This window comes from Alternaria arbusti, assembly GCF_024043155.1.
Source record: "Alternaria arbusti strain BMP 1465 chromosome Unknown scaffold_9, whole genome shotgun sequence".
Taxonomy (NCBI): Eukaryota; Fungi; Ascomycota; class Dothideomycetes; order Pleosporales; family Pleosporaceae; genus Alternaria; species Alternaria arbusti.
In genome coordinates, this window is record NW_026249949.1 from 391,437 (window position 1) to 409,442 (window position 18,006).

General features: G+C 52.6%; 6 protein-coding genes across 6 annotated transcripts; 5 read left to right on the forward strand and 1 right to left on the reverse strand.

Moving 5' to 3' along the window:
- Positions 1 to 1,209: 1,209 nt before the first annotated feature.
- J4E86_007048 (uncharacterized protein) lies at positions 1,210 to 2,489 on the forward strand (the record flags this gene model as incomplete). Its single annotated transcript, XM_051447570.1, has 3 exons — positions 1,210 to 1,467; positions 1,517 to 1,897; positions 1,947 to 2,489. 3 exons carry the CDS (start codon positions 1,210 to 1,212, stop codon positions 2,487 to 2,489), a joined length of 1,182 nt encoding a protein of 393 aa, XP_051301168.1.
- Positions 2,490 to 4,630: 2,141 nt separating this feature from the next.
- J4E86_007049 (uncharacterized protein) lies at positions 4,631 to 5,797 on the forward strand (the record flags this gene model as incomplete). Its single annotated transcript, XM_051447571.1, has 2 exons — positions 4,631 to 4,644; positions 4,687 to 5,797. The coding sequence occupies 2 exons, from the start codon at positions 4,631 to 4,633 to the stop codon at positions 5,795 to 5,797; spliced, it is 1,125 nt and encodes a 374-aa protein (XP_051301169.1).
- A 1,225-nt stretch (positions 5,798 to 7,022) lies between these two features.
- On the forward strand, positions 7,023 to 8,584 carry J4E86_007050 (uncharacterized protein; the record flags this gene model as incomplete). Its single annotated transcript, XM_051447572.1, has 5 exons — positions 7,023 to 7,379; positions 7,425 to 7,563; positions 7,744 to 8,024; positions 8,076 to 8,312; positions 8,375 to 8,584. 5 exons carry the CDS (start codon positions 7,023 to 7,025, stop codon positions 8,582 to 8,584), a joined length of 1,224 nt encoding a protein of 407 aa, XP_051301170.1.
- A 636-nt stretch (positions 8,585 to 9,220) lies between these two features.
- J4E86_007051 (uncharacterized protein) lies at positions 9,221 to 11,023 on the forward strand (the record flags this gene model as incomplete). The annotated part of the gene is made up of 1 exon (XM_051447573.1): positions 9,221 to 11,023. The coding sequence occupies one exon, from the start codon at positions 9,221 to 9,223 to the stop codon at positions 11,021 to 11,023; it is 1,803 nt and encodes a 600-aa protein (XP_051301171.1).
- Positions 11,024 to 11,375: 352 nt separating this feature from the next.
- J4E86_007052 (uncharacterized protein) lies at positions 11,376 to 13,265 on the reverse strand (the record flags this gene model as incomplete). The annotated part of the gene is made up of 1 exon (XM_051447574.1): positions 11,376 to 13,265. One exon carries the CDS (start codon positions 13,263 to 13,265, stop codon positions 11,376 to 11,378), a length of 1,890 nt encoding a protein of 629 aa, XP_051301172.1.
- A 1,269-nt stretch (positions 13,266 to 14,534) lies between these two features.
- Positions 14,535 to 17,959, forward strand: J4E86_007053 (uncharacterized protein; the record flags this gene model as incomplete). The annotated part of the gene is made up of 10 exons (XM_051447575.1): positions 14,535 to 14,691; positions 14,834 to 15,189; positions 15,245 to 15,765; positions 15,818 to 16,058; positions 16,108 to 16,391; positions 16,746 to 16,803; positions 16,849 to 16,992; positions 17,120 to 17,309; positions 17,358 to 17,582; positions 17,637 to 17,959. The coding sequence occupies 10 exons, from the start codon at positions 14,535 to 14,537 to the stop codon at positions 17,957 to 17,959; spliced, it is 2,499 nt and encodes an 832-aa protein (XP_051301173.1).
- Positions 17,960 to 18,006: the final 47 nt, after the last annotated feature.

The following is an 18,006-nucleotide window of genomic DNA, read 5'->3' on the forward strand; positions in this document are numbered from 1 at the left end:
CTACGACAGCATAGCCGGTCTCGCCAAGCCCGCCAGATAAAGTCGGACTGCAATATCTGATTGGCTCTTAACCAAATCATGTCTCCAAGCCGCCTGAAACGGCATCGGTGCAGCGACCAGTTGAGAAAGCGACCCTGTTGTGATTGGAGCAAATCCCGTTGGTCATCTCATCTAGCGAGATTGAACATCCATGCAGATATGTAAGGGATGTAAGACTCACAGTAACGTGTATACAATTGCCATCTAACAATTACTAGAGCCAGGTCTTCTTGTCACGTCATTGATTACACAGTGACGGTGTATGTAATCCTTGTTCTTGGTTCGAAATCATCTGCACATCAGTCTCGCGCAGTATCTCCGACGATTGCCTCGGTACTTTGACATACGAACTACCATACAATCAGTAGCGGCTCGTGCCGTGCCCTTGGGAGTCACCGTCAGGGATGAAAAAGGAACACATCATGTTGGTTCACTCGATCCGGGTTGGCAAGCGTGCCATGCCCGAGTTGAATTTGCCTCGTGCAACCGTGACCAACAGACAAAGGCGACGGGACACCTTCCATGGACCCTAGGCGATAATCCTGCATGAGACAGCTTCATTTGACAGCCGACCTAGTAATGATCCACTCATCACCTCTACGCCGTTATCAGGATGGCTGCAGATCGATCCGTCCCATCCAATCGCGTCAGCGCACCGGTTTCTACGTTGAATCTCTACGCGACGTTATTCACATCCCTAAACTAGTAAGCATGCCAATCTATAGTGCATTTCTGCCAAGACCTGCGCGTCTGACCTGCTACGCGCAACATCCTCCTCCTTCTCTAAGACTTTCCGCCCGTTCTATTACCGCTACTAAGGTGGGCTGAGAGCAAGTAGTGCCCGAACACACTGTAGCACCTACCCAACTAGGTATCGGAGTGGTTCAAACGCCATCTTAAGCCGTTCTAGCGACTAACACACCTTGTGCTGTGGTTCAGGTACGTCGGCATGCCACGAGACCGCCTTGTCGGTGGCTGCTAGTCCTTATTGGAAGGTGCATTTGCCTCCTGCCATCTCGTCTCAACACCAAATTATCAAGCACCTCTATATAAGAGGTACCGGATGCCCTCCAACAGCATCAGGCCAGGAGCACAGCAACACTCAGCCCTCATTAGCAATCTTCATCGTCTCTCGCTCCAAAGACTTCCATCTTCGATCAATCCGCCAACATGAAGCTCTCACTTCTTCTCGCACTTTTGCCTGTGGCTCTTGCCCTTCCCGCCCCGGTCATTGTTCCTCGTGCTGGCGCTCCTATTCCCGGAAGATGGATTGTCAAGATGAAGAACGAGAACCTCCAGAACCTCATCGACGTCGCCTTGAAGGTTCTCAAGAAGGACCCTGCCCACGTCTACAAGTTCGCTGGATTCGGCGGTTTCTCTGCTGATATGGCCGACGACATTGTTGAGCTGCTCCGCAACCTGCCAGGTGTAAGCTATACAGCCTCAGAGGATCATATTCAGTACTGACACAGTCCAGGTCGACTATATTGAGCAAGATGCTATTGTCAAGGCTAACCTTGGCGAGTCGCACCTCGAGAAGAAGGCCTACACAACCCAGTCTTCTTCCACATGGGGCCTTGCTCGTATCTCCCACCAGCAGCCTGGTACCAGCTCTTACATCTACGACACCACTGCTGGTGCTGGTACTTGCGCCTATGTCATTGACACTGGCATCTACACTGCCCACCCCGAGTTTGAGGGCCGTGCTACCTTCCTCGCCAACTATGCTGGTGATGGTCAGAACTCGGACGGAAACGGTCACGGTACCCACTGCGCCGGTACGATCGGATCCAAGACCTACGGTGTGGCCAAGAAGACCAAGCTTTACGCTGTCAAGGTTCTCGATGCCAGTGGTTCGGTAGGTTGACAATGCGTCTTAAGCTGAACAGCTTGCTAATGATCTACAGGGCTCCAACTCTGGTGTCATTGCCGGTATCAACTTTGTCGCCAACGACGCCAAAACCCGCAGCTGCCCCAACGGTGCTGTTGCCAACATGTCTCTGGGTGGATCTCGCTCCACTGCCGTCAACGCTGCCGCGGCCAACGCAGTCAGCGCTGGCGTCTTCATGGCCGTCGCTGCCGGTAACGATGGTGCCGATGCTCGCAACTCATCGCCTGCATCCGAGCCTACTGTCTACACCGTCGGTGCCACCGACAGCTCTGACCGCCTCGCTTCTTTCTCCAACTACGGTTCCGTCGTTGACATCCTTGCTCCTGGTGTCTCCATTCTTTCCACCTGGAACAACGGTGGCACTAACTCGATCTCCGGTACTTCCATGGCTACTCCTCACGTTGCTGGTCTCGCCGCCTACATTCTCGGCTTCGAGGGCAAGAAGACTCCTGCCGCACTCTCCAGCCGCCTCACCACCCTGTCGCTGAAGAACAAGATCTCCGGTGTTCCTTCCGGCACCGTCAACAACCTTGCCTTCAACGGCAACCCCAGCGGTTAAGCATTTTTTCTTCTTGGCGGCGCTTTTTCAGCATGTTGCATCGAGTCTTTTTTAGTTTCGCATTGATAGAAGTCGAAGATTCCCTTCCTTCTTTTCTTATGAAGTCATGATCGCGGTAGTTGTCTCTTGGTAGTCGATAGCACCAATGGAGATACAATCTATGAAGTTACTCATCCAAAACACCCCCAGTGCTGGGTCTATGCATCGATTGCTGATATGTTGCCCCATAACCTCGATCGCTGGTCAACGATGGGGACACAGAATGCCATCTTGTCACTGCGGCATTTGGATGCGGAGATCGACATCACGAAAACGGCCTTTGTGATACCGTCACTAATGATCTTGTGGGGGTGGCTTACGCTAAGCCTCATCATCATGACTATATTAGACGCCCATGTGTCACGATGGGTCATTCATTGTTTCGGCAGAAGTACTGTTGACTCTGCCGCGTCGTAGGTGGCTTGGAGAGGCGTGGCCTCGCGCGTTAGCATAACGGTGTTGCGTCCACATGCCCTGCATCGTCTTGCATAGGCAATGAGGCTCATGCAGGGTCTACCGGCACCGTCTACGCAAACAAAGAAAGTACCTTTCCTGGTCTTGTGAAGATCTGTCCTCTAGAGACGTGCACATGGATATCTCTCAGTGTAACGATCAATGAGTCACCGCGATCTTCGACCAAACACTCTTTACTCCTAACAAAGCTACCCAGATTTACATTTCCCCCATCTTTGTCTAGGCTCTGCAACCTCGGACGACTAACAATAGCTCGGTCAAGTACCACGCATCATACACCGCTAGCTGCATGCGGTACCAGAGGCTGAAGTCTTCCCCGCATTGTTGAAGCTATATTGGCACAACGTTGATCAGCATGGTTCATCGGAAGATTCCATCTCGCCCCGCAATTACAATTAGGAGATATTGCGGTTAAGGCTGCAGCTGCCATCTTCCGCCAGCCGCCTTGGTGCACGGGCCAATACGAAGCTCGGAACACTTCAGGGTTCTCACGATGAGGTGCGCCACCACCTTTGTCGCTTAACTGCCTCTTTCGAGTATACAAATTGCGCAAAATGACTGAAGGAGTGATACGACGCGGGACGTGTTCGAGGTCGCAGGCTCAGATGATCCGATACCGCATAATCGCGTTCGACAATGAATGACGCGTACCTATCTTCGCGTTGTGGGCTGACGGAAGCTCGCGTCGCGCCGACACCTCAACCTAGGGAAAACCTGGACAGGTCTGGAGCCTACATCGACGTTAGGCCACCTGATTTGCAGGTTTTCTTCTTGATGTAGCCTCTAGGGTGTTCAGTTTTTCCCTTGTATAAGGTGCCGAGGCGCTCCAGCGTTTCGACAACATCCGCGAACTCCTACGCACGTAAGAGCAGACTCCGCGGCAGATCTCGCCCATTATGCCGATAAACGACGTACGAGCATACGGTACTCACCGCGCCTTAGAACATTGAGTCTAATCAAGACTGCAAGCGTTATGAGTATGCACACGCGCGCTGTCAACAGCGGACCATGCCGGTAGCTCTCGTACGACGACCAGTGCAACCACCGGAGCGCGGGACAAGCGTAATGTTCGCCGTCATGGATATTAGGCAATCCCGAATGCTTCCACCCTTCAACCGTCCTCCGTTCAAGTCCGGATTCATCGAACTGCTCGGCCCCAGATCTCAGCCAACTGGCTCATGGGCGCCTTGATACCGCACATTGTCAAATGAGCCTTATCGAGCTCGCGCCAGGGGCATAGGAGAACACAACATAAACCAACCGCTCTCAATACATCTCCCCGGAAAGCATCGGACTGATGGAGCCAAGTCTGCAGCACTTCGCTGGACATGGAAAACAACCTCTAGTTCTCTCACCGCGCTAATCAGCTCTTTCCCTGTTAATGGGTACCCGAATTGAACATCGAAGCCCTTCGAATGATCGACCAATCATCGCTGATACCTTTGGCTGGTACTGTATGTCTCCGCGAAGATGAGCGCAGCGAGAGATCTTGTGAAGTCCAATGTAAGGGTCTTCCTAGGGTCGGCTTCTTTCGGATTTCTGATGTTACACCATACCATCACATGCGCGTTCAATATTTCTGATCAAGCTGCAGCTTCTGATTTAGCCGTAGTTTCGTATTTCTCGTTATGTCCACTTTACGGTGGGTCTGCCGAGGTACCGAAGAGTCAGTAATCGTACGAAGCTTCATCGGCCCTTCTCTCTACCAGTATACAAAACCTCCATCACAAGTCAAACTTGAACCAGAAATCATCGAAAAGATTGCAACAGTACACAGCATGGATTCATTCAAGGCAGGCGATATCACCCTCCAGAATGGCGAGGTTACGCACTACTACGAAGGCGGCTCAGCAGACGGCACACCTCTGATCTTCCTTCACGGCTGGCCCGACATAGCAGAGTCCTGGAAACACCAACTCAACCACTTCGCTGCCGGATCAAAATACCGCGTCATCGCACCCGACATGCGCGGCTATGGCGACTCAACAGCCCCTCGCAAAACAGAGTCCTACGCCCTCGAAGTCCTGGTCCCGGAGCTCGTTGAGTTCGCCTCAAAGCTAGGCGTAAACAAAGCCATATGGGTCGCCCACGACTGGGGCTGTGGTGTCGCCAATTCCCTTGCCGCGCACTACCCCGAAATCTTCATCGCCATGGCAAACCTCTGCGTACCCTACCGAAGCATAGAACTAGGTCTCGAACACCTCAAGGGCTTCATCAACCGCGACATCTACCCCGAAAGCGAGACCGAATGGGGCAATTGGGAGTACATGCGGTATTACCAGGTGAAATTCGAGGACAGCGTCAAAGCGTTCGACGACCACTTGGAAGCCATCACCAAGGCGCTGTATGTGAAAGGCGATGGTAGCAAGTGGGGCCAACCCTCACCTACAAGCCGTGTTCTGAGGGACGGAGGCTGGTTCGGTGGACATCCCGAAGATCTGCCTGATATCCCATTGTCATACACGTCTCTGGACGAGCATCTGTACGCCAGTCTGCTCAAGAGCAAGAGAAAGCATGGTTTCTTTGGTGCGAACGCGTATTACATGAATGACGCAGCGAATGTGGAGTATGCGAAGAGCGAGAAGAATGGGGGTGTGCTGCAGTTCCCTATGCTGTATGTTGACGGAAAGTACGATCCTGTGTGCTCGCCATCTGTACAACCGAAGGCATTGGAGGCGATGAAGCAGTGTGTGAAGAAGTTGACGTACGAGACTGTTGAGGCGTCGCATTGGGTGCACTTGGAGAAGCCGAAAGAAGTTAATGAGGCGTTGGAGAAATGGCTGGCTACTTTGTGAGGTACCCGAAGGTGGCAAACATACGATAGGGTGTATGGCTTTCACAATAGTCGACCTTGCGCTGGCGTATCCAAAGTCACCAAACTTGGTGTGTTCATAGCTGTAGCTGGTAGGGAATTGAGGCTCGCCTCTCAATCAACTCGAAAGATTATTCATTGATGAAATAAATCGCCACAACAGGAAGCACGACCTTCGACTATCTTAATGAACCGTGTACTGCAAGGCGACATACCTTGCGCGACCATGTTCCCGGCAGTATGGTCTAGCCAACACAGCTGCGCACCTGCCATTACTTTTGACTAGAGACTGCAGAATCTCGCCATACATCATGCGCAAACCCGCGATCCCGCCAAGGGATGACTGTCAACAAAACCGATGGACTGTTGGCGCGGACACGCCCTGTCAGTCGTACCAATACTCTCTTTGACGATTGCTGTATGCGCACGTACCCAATGTGTCCTTACACCCCACGACTCGTTGGCAGACCCATCGACATTTCCCAGTGCATCGGCATTCCATAGGGTGTCTATGGTGCTCTTGATAAGAGTGCTTATTCTATACCTGTCGTCGATGTCCCACGACAAGGCGCTGAAAGTTAGCGCCCACCGGGTACAACGACAACATCATGTAGAAACCCGCATCATAGCAGACTACATAGCACAGCGCTTCGCTAGAGGTAACACGACCTTTAATCGGTTCTTTGTCCAAGCCCATTGGGTCTCAGACAACTTCCTTCCCGTGGTCACGGTCCGTTAGTGTTGGATCTGGACTGGACCCTACCCTCTGGTTATCTGGACGCCATATACCTCGCAAGGTGACTATGTACCATCCGCGGGATACACCAAAGCTCTGCTAGACCTATTGTGTGATCTACACGACCAGAGCTCTACACGACTGAGCATCCGACCTGTCGAATTGATGACAGACGAGTAACATTGGAGGGGCTAGAAGCGTGCACCCATGCCGTCGACCCATGGAACAGCAGCATGCGCGCTGTCAGATAACAGTATCTTTTGTGCTCTTGTTGGTGTTGCAAAACAGCATGCGCTCGCCAGAGAGCATGCCCTAACGTGGTCCGTGAGAGGTTGCACTGCCTGTGCGTACGCGCGAGCGCTATTGCTAACTGGTCCTTCAGATTGCGCCGTTGGCTCTCGACTGAGCCGGCCGTCGTTGATGCTGGTACGGGTTGTACGGCATTTGTATTTAAGTTTCGGTTCTGCCGCTCATGCAGGTACAACTCAACGTGAAGGATCCGACCCCTCACCTTTTCTCTGAAAGCCAGCCTCTTATTCATCCTTCTCAGCATATTCGATTCGAACGGTTCAGGAACATGTATACTCCAGTCCTCTTCACTCTGATCGCGTTGGCAGCAGCTACCCCATTGACCAGAGTCGACGGCGAAGATGGCATCGCTGGCAGATGGATTGTCAAGATGAAGGGCGACGTAGCAACGCAAGCTCACGACGACCTGATGGCATCCATGTCCACCAAACCCGATTACGAATACGCAATGCCTGGATTCCGAGGATTTGCCGGCAGTATCTCTGAGGAAGAACTTATTCGACTTCAGGCTTCTGAGCATGTAAGCTATACGCCCGAATTAACATACCTGAACTAACGTACTCAGGTTGAGTACATCGAACAAAACGCCAAGGTCCATAGCAACGAGATCGTGCAACAGTTGAACTCTACGTGGGGGTTGGCTCGTATCTCTCATGCCGAGCCGTATCAAACGAGTTATCTTTTCGATTCCAGCGCTGGGGAGGGTACGTGCGCGTATGTTACCAACCGTATTCGCGTCTGTGTGAACTCCGCTCACAAAGCGACCGCAGATACGTCATTGACACAGGCATCGAGGTTGAACATCCAGAATTTGGAGGGCGTATGTACGAACCGTTCGGCCTGAGAGTTACGCGCTGACGAATTGAAAGGGGCTTTATTCTTAGCTGACTTCAGCGGTGAGGACACCATGATCGACGCCATGGGCCACGGAACTCACGTGGCTGGTACAATCGGCTCGATGACTTGGGGCGTGGCAAAGAAGACAACGCTGCTCGCTATCCGTGTACTTGACTCGTACGGTTCTGGTACAACCGAGGGCGTACTTGCGGGTATGGAGTATGTTATTACCGATGCAGCAAAACGTAGTGAGGCTGGAGAATGTCCCAACGGTTTCGTGGCCAACATGAGTCTTGGAGGGCGTAAGACGCAGGCCCTGAATGATGCTGTGAGTAACCCATTCCGTCTTTTATCAGACATTCAGCTCACAACGATCTAGGCCGCTGCCATCGTTGCAGCGGGAATCTTCCTTGCTGTCGCAGCGGGCAATGAGGGACGCGACGCTAAATACTCGTCTCCGGCATCTGAACCTAGTGTCTGCACCGTGGGTGCTACGGCCATTAACGATACGCTCATTGAATGGTCCAACTATGGCCCTATAGTCGACATTTTGGCACCCGGCGTTGAGATCACCAGTACTTGGATCGGCAGAACGATCGATACGATTTCTGGAACTGTAAGTACACTCCCAGATAAGTGTCGGTGTGACGCGCGCTGACTATCCGCCCTCGCGTTCAGAGCATGGCCACCCCTCATATCGTTGGTTTGGCCGCGTACTTCATGGGTCAAGGATGGCCAGTGGAAGGGCTGTGCGAAAGTATGGCTAGCGTCGCGACCAAGGGCAAGATCGATGAAAGTACTCTCCATGAAACCACACCGAATCTTCTAGCCTTCAACATGGCCGAAGCATCTCAGCAGTACGGCAGACGCACAAAGCGGGTCGCGTAGAATCGTTAGAGTGCATTATCGACTGGAAATGTCTGGCATGAGGATTCGGTACTATAGTTTTGACAAAGGGGAAACCCTGGGAAGCAATGTCGAAAAGTTGATAAAATTGACCTTGTTCATTAGCGCATGCCCATAGATCGTGCGGATCGAGCCGTGCGCGACAGCACCGGTCATTGAGGCGGGAAGATGCATGAAACCTCACCTGCCGTGCCGTCTCACGTCAAGTATGTCAGCCTCATCGGTGGTCAGATCCCACCTAGGGCGATCCAGATTCGCCAGTGAAAGCCTCCGATCTCAACGGCTGTCGCAACTGATGCGCCATGCATGGAGCCCTAGATCTTAAACTCAAAGCGGTGATGTCGCCCAAGCCTGCCACGCCGATCGTCAGTGCACTAGTCAGCTGAATCAGCGCGCCCGGCCACTCACAAGGCGTGACATCATAAAATGCGGGGTAGAGACTTGCGATAACAGGCTAGCTTGTCTGCGAGCCCGACACTTTGCAGAACCTCCAAGCCTTCCAAGAGCACTGCCCTCACCTGAGCTCTTCTCTATCCCGCTCCATATCTGGCCCATTGGCATCCTCGGACCTCAAACACGCATCATCTTTACTGGGGAGAAAGGACCATCCTAGAAGTCATGGCGTCATACTTCGACCTCCAGCCGCAGAAGGCGCCGCCAGCTACGAATATAGATGAGATGCCACAGGAGCAGCGCAAGCAACTGGGTCGCATGAACAGTTTAATGTCCCCAGCAGTCACACAAATATTGGAAGGTTTAGGCGACGAAGAATCGGACAGTGATAGCAGCGAAGAAAAACATCCATCCGAAGAAGAAGATCAACGTGCCGCTCAACAACACACTAAGCCAGCACTCGACCCCCAGAAATTGCGCCAAGACAAGCAAAAGCACGTTGCTGCCCAGGCGCCTCGCCCTTCATCTCTATCACCAAGCAGAAGTTCCCTGAAGACGACCAGCAAAAGCTCTGGCCATTCTAAGCCGTCCTCGGCGCATGGCAGCGGAGATAAGTCCGCAAAGTCCAGACAAAAACAGCCGCATATGGCGCGATTCCATTCCTTGCGCAGCATGCTTTTTCAACAGAGGATTCAAGACCAGATGAAGACTGCCACGCAAGAAGATTGCCAGCAGGAGCAGAATGCGGCAGACAAATGGCGGTCTCAACACGCCGAACGCCAGATGCATCCCCCGGGAACACCCGACCAGGACGCTTCAGGAAAAGGTGGAATTGGAAGTAGGATCCGGATGACAGTAAGACGGATGACGACCAAGGAAGCAGGGAATATGGAGAAGATCAGGGAGGATGGTGCGCCAGTCGAGTTCAATGATCGCGCATCCACAGCTTCTTCCGACAACGAGAAGGACCAACGAGAAGCATCCACGGCTCGCTATGAAAGTGACAACGAGAGTATCGATCATTCCGATGTGGACGAATTGGTACGATGGGTTAGCCGACGAGATCCCCCTAGCGACGGTGAACGACGGAAGGGCGGCGACGTAGTGGAAGCGAAAGAAGACAGTGGTCATGAGAGCCTGGGACCATCAGACGTTGAAGATCTTGTTCGCTTTGCCAGCAGGAAATCTGACGCCAAAGAGACCGCCGTATTGAACGAGGCACATTCAGGATACAGCGACGCATCAACCGAATCCGACAGCGAACTCAGAGAAGTATCCTCAGACGAGGAAGAAGACGCAGACGACCTCGTACGCTGGATTTCGCACCGTGACGGACCCAAAGCAGGTCCCGTACGCCGCAACCTCCAACGACCCGAACTGGATTCCGACGTAGGCGAGCACTACGACTCCGATGTCCCCGAACTAGGTCGCTGGTTCAAGCGCCACGACGGCACGAGCGGCGAATCCGCGGCCTCCACACCAGTCAAAGAAACCTTTGACGAAATCGACGACGAAGAAGAACAGCGAGGCCGCCCCCGAAGCCGCGAGTCCATCGAGCCCATCAAAGAAAAACGCCACATCACCGACGACGACGTCGACGAGCTCGTCCGCTGGGTCAGCAGGAAAGACTCCAAACAACAAGACTCCCCCGGACCCGTTTCTGAAAACCCAATCGGCCGTCTGAAGCGCGAAGAGGAAGAGAAGCAAGCGCAAATCGGCATGAGTGTTGATGACGGCAGTCTCTCACACGCCGATTTGCAAGAAGTTGTAGAGCACGCAAGGAAAACGAGCGCTGATATGGTCAGCCCGCCGCCTGCATCGCCGTTTGCGGTCGAGACGGGCGACTTGAGGGTGCTGAGGGATGAGAAGACCAAGGCGACACCTCTGGAGCGCGATTCGCAGCGTGATTTAGATGGAAAGAGGGAGAATCTCGATGAGAAGAAACAGGAGCTGGGTATGAGTCTAGATGATGAGAGTCTAAGTCATAACGACGTGGCGGAGTTGATTGAACATGTTAGGAAGATTTAAGAGACAGTGGGCGTGGTCTACATTCAGCACGGAGGGATCTAGGAGCCAGTATTTATGTTATGAAGGATGCGCGAAAGTGCGGAAGCTACGGATGTCGATGTGGGTGTGTGGGTCCATCGCGAGATCTGGGAAGATCTATTTTTGTTAGTCTGGGGTTTAGCACGTCGTTTTATACCAATCGAAGATTCCGTTTCAAACTGAATCCCATGCCTGAAATCGAAGTTGAACGTGCAAAAGATATGGTATTCATACAACATCAAACGAGGAAAAAAAAGAATCTATATCGCAAATGCAACTTCCAAAACCCCTTCAAATGCAAGACAACCACATCTCAACCTCGACCCCAACCCTCTCAATCCAACTTCAGCGCCTCCACGCCCTCAAACTGCAACCTCCTAAACATGCCCCTAATAACCCCACACTTCCTCTCTCTCTCATCATCCCTGCCCCTCATCTCCGTGCGCATCTTGCCATACATATTCTGCCCATCCCCCCTCTGTCCGCCCTCCTTAATATTCGTAAAGAACATGCGCCTCCCCGTACTATCCAACGGCTCCCACTTAGCAATCTTAACATTCTCCCTAGGAATAACTTCGTGTTCGCGGTTCGGATCGAGAAACTTGACAAAGCTGATGAAGTAATCCGAAATCTCGTTTTGGCGACGCACCATGACCTGGCCAACGGTGCCAGCGTGCTTGGTACCGTAGCCGTTCTCTATATCCGGACCCCACATTACGTCCCATTGGTATTGGTAGGTGGGTACGGAAGGCGGGTTGTGAAGGGACATGGCGTTGGAGGCGAGGTAGGTAGGGCAGATGTAGCGGATGTCGCCTTGGGCTTTTGCGACGGCGTCCCACCAAGCGCCGCTGTCGGGCCAGTGGCGGTCGTTGGGGTAGGTTGATACGAGGGTGGAGAGGTCTTCGTCGGTGAGAAGCGGGTAGTGGTCTTTGAGGTAGGATTTGAATTCGCCTTCGTTGTCGGTTGTTTTCTTGACTTGGTCGGAGCCTTCGTTCGAGGTGAAGCCGATGATGGTGGGGACCTTGGCGTAGCGGTCGGCCATTATGGCTGCTGGGGCGGGCGCCGTGAACATGCCGCCCGCGGGCTCGGTGGTTGGCGCCCACATCCAGCGTGGGGGTGTGTCGCGGCCGGGGAAGTTCATGGGGTAGTTCTCGTAGTAGAGGTCGCCTGTTGCTGCGTTGCGTACGCAGGCAATGTCTGTGCAGTTCAGTCCATCTGCGACCTCGTTGTAGAACTTCTCGGCTTGGTCGGGGGTGAAGAATGTCGGACTCGCGGGGGACTGGGCGATGGCGCCGTGGAAGAGCTGCTTGCGACCAACGCCCGGGACGGGGTGGTAGTTGTCGCCTTCGTTGGCCGTCAGTTGCAGCATCACAGACGCGCCGCCAGCGCTCGTGCCCATAATGACTACGTGGTCTGGGTTGCCTCCAAAGTACCTGATATACTTCTGGACCCACTCCAGCGCCGCTCTCTGGTCGCGCAGCGCGTTGTTGTAGTCGCCGTCCTTTGCGATCTCTTTGCCAGAGAGGAAGCCGTAGATTCCGTTGCGGTAGTACATGGTGACTACAACGATGCCCTTGTCGAGTTTGCCGTCCACGCCCTTTTCACGTCGCGCCTTCTCTACCATCTCGCCTCCATTGCTGCGTCCTGGGAGATGGAAGCCACCACCGGGGATGTTGACCAGAACTGGTAGGTCGTCGCCTGCCTCAGCGTCAATCGGTGTGAAGACGTTCAAGCTCAGACAGTCCTCGGTGGAACGAGTCTTGATACCCAGAACGTCGGGTCCTGAGATATCTTCCCTGTTTCGCTGAGTTGGATCGATCTTTTGGATTCTTGGGCACATGCCCAGTGATCCATCCCACACCAGAGGCTTCTCGCCCCGACCAACGCCATATGTCCTGTTCACCGGTTGTGGTCCGCGAAACCTGTTCTGGCCTCCTGCATCTGCGGCATATGGTATGTTCCAGTAGAACCTAACCTTATCCGAGACGTTTGGCTTGATGGCTAGGTAGTCCAGCTCGACGATGTAGGGGTCTTCGGTGTTCTTGAGCGGCGCGGAGAAGGTAGACGTAGGTTTCGAGCTGAGAGGTGGCAGCCATTCCGAGCTGGGACGTAGGTCGGGCGAGTAGAGGAATGCGAATGTGAAGGCGAGGACAACGGCAGCCGTGAGAGCGAGTATAACGCGCCGGTCGAAGATGAGGCTCGAATTGAGCGGGCGGATTGCCATGGTGGGCGTGTATTGAAGGTTGTAAAAGAATGTAAAGTCGCGTGCGAAGCGCTGAAAGATTATTGCAATGCCGTTGGAGTATGCATCTGCGTCTCGTGTATGAAACTCAGGAAAGGAAAGACTGCTCACGGAGACAAAGAAAGTGTCCTTCGGCGCTGTCGCAAGCCTTCCAAGCATCCATGGCTGCGAGTTTCCCTGTCTAGCCCGACGGGAGGACCGAAGAGGCTAAGGGGGCGGCAATCGGCACCATCCGCTTGGCGCTGACGCGTATCGCATTTCGTGGGAATGCCATGGCGACGCATCGCCATACAACCACAATCGCGCAAAGAGCTGGAGAGGGTGGGAGGAAGCTTGGGAGCTACACGGCTGAGGTATGAGGTTTAAGTTTTCGACAGGGTCCAGAGCGCCTTCTCTCGGCTGGGGCGTATAGAGGTCAGCAACTAGCGTGCGATGCACCTGGCTCCAGCTGCATCACGTCTCGTATGAGCCACATCTCCAGCCACTTCCAATTGATCGAGCGCACGACTTTAAGACCGACCAGACATCTTTTCGATTGAGAATCGCACTCATTGGGGCTGTATTCCTGGATCTACAAGAGATGCTGGTACCAGGCCTGCCTGCCGTATCCGTGGTGGCGGCGAGTACTCCGGATCCTTCAGTCACCATGACGGCCATAGAGACAAGTAAAGGCAGACCTCGATGGAAGTCATGGCTTCACAGCATAGAACGTCGCCTACTAGGGACAGTACCGCCACAATTTCGTCCATCTGGGCAGCAGAGCCAAACGTCTGCACGCGTGCCATGTACCAAGATCCTCAATTGAAGCCATACCCTAACATCGTCCACTGGGGTTGGTACGCCTCGAACATACCCAAACGATGACTTTGACTTTGGATGTTGCTGTCGCGCTCTTACCTTCTCACGGCTCTCTCACCTGAAGCATCTAATGGAGGCTAGCATGGGCCAGTGTGGGGTTTTTATATCGACTCTGTCTTCTGTGCTCCTCTCCATCCTTCAGTCTCCAACACTCTACTCTTTCTTCTATCCAATACGTCTTGATCATTGCAATAAGCCGGTCGACGCAACCCCAGCTTCAGCTTCGGCTTCGGCTTCGGCTTCGGCTTGTTATCGAGACCTTCCTTCGACGTTTCATCGGCCATGTCCACTGACAGCTCTCGAGTAAAAAAACTTCAACAGCACACGCCCGAAAGAACCGCCAGTCCTCTCTTCGAGCCTGAGTATCCCGTACCTCCCGTGTCCATTGCCATCATGGTCGCGCCCTTGTCCCCGAAGCCGTCCACACCAGAAGTCCACAGCCTGTCACCACACATACGGAAACTCCGGGAAATCGAGGGTAATGCTAAGCTTGCTATTCTTAGCTGGAATACCAGCGGTGTAGAGTTAGTCATACCGTCAAAGCGCAAGGGTATGTCATGTCTGGCGTGAGAAGTACTTTTCGGTGGACACAGGTAGAAGGGAATCACCAGATTCTGCTGCTTCATGATGCCGGTCTTTCTTTCCAATCTATAGCGTTCTCACGAAAAGTGCCTCCGGCTGACCTTTATTAGTTCCCGAAATGCTATCCGATAGTGACGATGAGGACAGTGACGACGAAAAGGATCAATCGCAAATGCCCGCGTACGATCCGATCCAACATTGCCGACCGAAGCTACCGATCTACCACCCCGGCTTCAAACAAGCTGAAGAAGATGCGCAAGCTATCCTGCGCGTCTTCTTGGAATTTTTCAAAGCCGCCAAGAACCGCGGTGTCGCTAGCGAAGACATTACTTACCTCTGGAACGAGACCATCAAGTACCGTGACATTTCCTATCAGGGGGAAACCCGCATTGCTGTGACCGGAGACAGCGGTTCCGGAAAATCAGCTCTGATCAACAGTTTCCTCGGTGAGGAGCTTGTACCAGAAGTAGGTTCACTTTACGATGATATCATGCGCAGCTTTTGCTAACATTGACATTTAGGGTGACGCTGGCGAGGCAGTTACGAATGTGGTAACCGAATTTCGGAAAAAGCCCTTGTCTATGAACACCGGCGCAGTTCAGGCTGAAGTTCAGTTCTACTGCCTCGAATACTGTATTGATAATCTTGTGACCAATTGGTTCACCATTTGGTTCACTACCAGGCAGAAACTCATTGACGACGAGGACAGTGTCGACGACAAGGATCGAACGCTCCAAGATGCTGCGTTGCAATGCTTGAACCAACTCTTTGCTTCTCGCGTCGCACCCGAAAGCCTTGAGGGATTTATGTCGACAGGCAAGACTCTGGAGGACAACTCCGCTTTGAAGCAACTGGTACAATGGACCGTTGAAATCCATCAACAGTTTGTACCCGACGGCGACTTAACTGTCCCCTTAACCTCCAGCACCCATAACGATATGCGCGAACAACTTCGCGGGTTCCGCATGAGAGATGTTACCAACGCGCGTTACAAGGGAAAGATACTTCGCTTCAGTACTTGGCCGTTTGTGGAGATCATACGGTAAGAGCATATGCTTTCGTGCATAAGTCATACTACTAACCTTTGGCCATAGCTACTACTACGACAGCCCCTTATTGCTAGATGGCATATGCTTCGGTGATGTAGCCGGAAGCAAAGACATTAATATTTTTCGTGTCACTGCTGCCAAAGCATATCTTCAGCAGTGTGAAATGACAATAGCGGTCGCTGAGATCAAGCGCGCCACGACCGATGGAGGCTTTCAAGAACACTACCTTGAGGCGCATAGGAGACGACATCATGGTAGCGTCATCCTAGTAGTGACTAGAACCGATGTAGGTTTGATTGGAAACTGTCTATACTTCATCACTGACGACCTCGCAGGATCTAAACGAAGAGGGTACCAGTACTCTTCAGCTGGACGATACCGCGGAAGAGAAAATCGCACCTATCGAAGAAAAGCTCAACGACTATTCCAACGAGCTAGACATAGTGGAAAATCAAACAGAAACCAACAAGCTTGAGATCAAGCGTATCAAACTCAAGATGAATCATGGCACTGCCACTGATGGTGAACGTACTCGGTACGATACGCTCCGTGCAGCTAACAAGATCTCACTTGCGCGCAAGAAAGCCATCAACCTTCTCAAGGAATCTTTGGAGAAAGAGTAAGTTTTGACTTGAAGTTGTATCTTGCGCCACGCTGACACCATCAGGCGCACGGACGCTCGCGTTGCATGCCGCAACCGGACTGTGGCTGCAAAGTTAAGCGATCAATATAGTCACAGCACTGGTGACGATGCGGGTGCTCCAGTCTTTTGCGTCTCGAACAAGATGTACATGCGGTATCGGCGAGGATACAATTCAACGAAGGCTCCTACGATGAGGCTCGAAGACACTCAGATTCCAGCTGCATGCGCCCACGTGGTGGGAATTCCGTCGCAAGGAAAGACCGCTGTTCTAGAACATTTTCTTCATTTCAAAGTACCGATGCTATTGAGCATTGTCCAGATGAGTTGTAGCAAGAGTACCGAGGCTAGAGTAGAGCACGTTACCAAGATCATCGACAAGGCTATAAAGGTACCGTGTACGCTTCTTAGCGAAAGCTTGCGCTAATATCTCCAGGATATCGAAACATCAGTTCGTGCTGTTGCGAAAAGATGCATTCAGACATTCCTGAAAGAACTCATCGCTGCGATATCAAGTCACGAATTGCAGAAGAAGTTTGACAGGAATGCAAGGAAGAAGCTCGAAGATTTGACCAAGATGGTAAGAGCCGCATGTCATAGTCCATTTCCTTTCTGACAGTTGCAGGCCGCCGCCTCGTACAGAGCGTTACTCAACAAAAAAGGTTAGTGCTACCCACGTCCGAGATCAATAAGCTACCCGCTAATAGACCGCAGGCGCGTATCACCAGAAGAAGCTGAACGTTCACCACGATTTCAACGCTGCACTCTTGGAACCTGTAAAGTCAGCAATCGATGTCGCTTTCCGAAACGCCTTGGATAAAGCACCCATGGCGTTTAAAGCCCAGGCGGCACAGACGATCAAGACCGGACTCAGTGATTTGAACAAGCAGCTCAAAGGTAGGCACCCTGAAATCATTATTTTCTTATAACTAACACATGTCGGAGACGATCCTCAGGCTTTGGCCGGCAAAGCATATCAAAGCTGCTTCGCCAGTCGTCTAATCGACCACGAAAAGAACATCACTCTCAACGTAGAAACTGCGAGAAAGCGACTCCGCCAAGGGCTAAACACTATTGGCCAAAAGGCCCTCAGCTCCGAAGACCAGGGCTATATATACAAAGCCATGGAGAGCATCTACCCCGAAGCGTTTGCACAGACGGCGGGAAAAGGTAACGTCTAACGTCCTTCCACACAAGTATACATCCGCTAACACCCATCTCTAGGCCAGGTGCTCAGAAGAGTTCGCCACGCCTACCTCGAAGCTCACGTCACCAGTCTCGAAGGACCTTTTGCTGCGATCGCCGAGCGGGTGGAGGAGGATGCAACGAAGCTCATCGAGAAGACCTGCGATAGGCTGTGCGAAGAAATTGTCAAAACCCTCAGGGAAATTCGTACTGCATTCCACAAGCAGAAGTACAAGAAGGAAAACAACACACCTGAGGGCCAGCGCTTCCTCAAGGAGCTGCATGAGCTCGTTGATGAAGCAAGGAGGATTTTTGAAGGACCAGTGAACGAGTGTCTAAAGAAGTGCAAGGAGCATAAGTGAGCCGGGCAGTCTGCTATGGCGGAGGAGGTCGGACTGGCTTTGCGCTA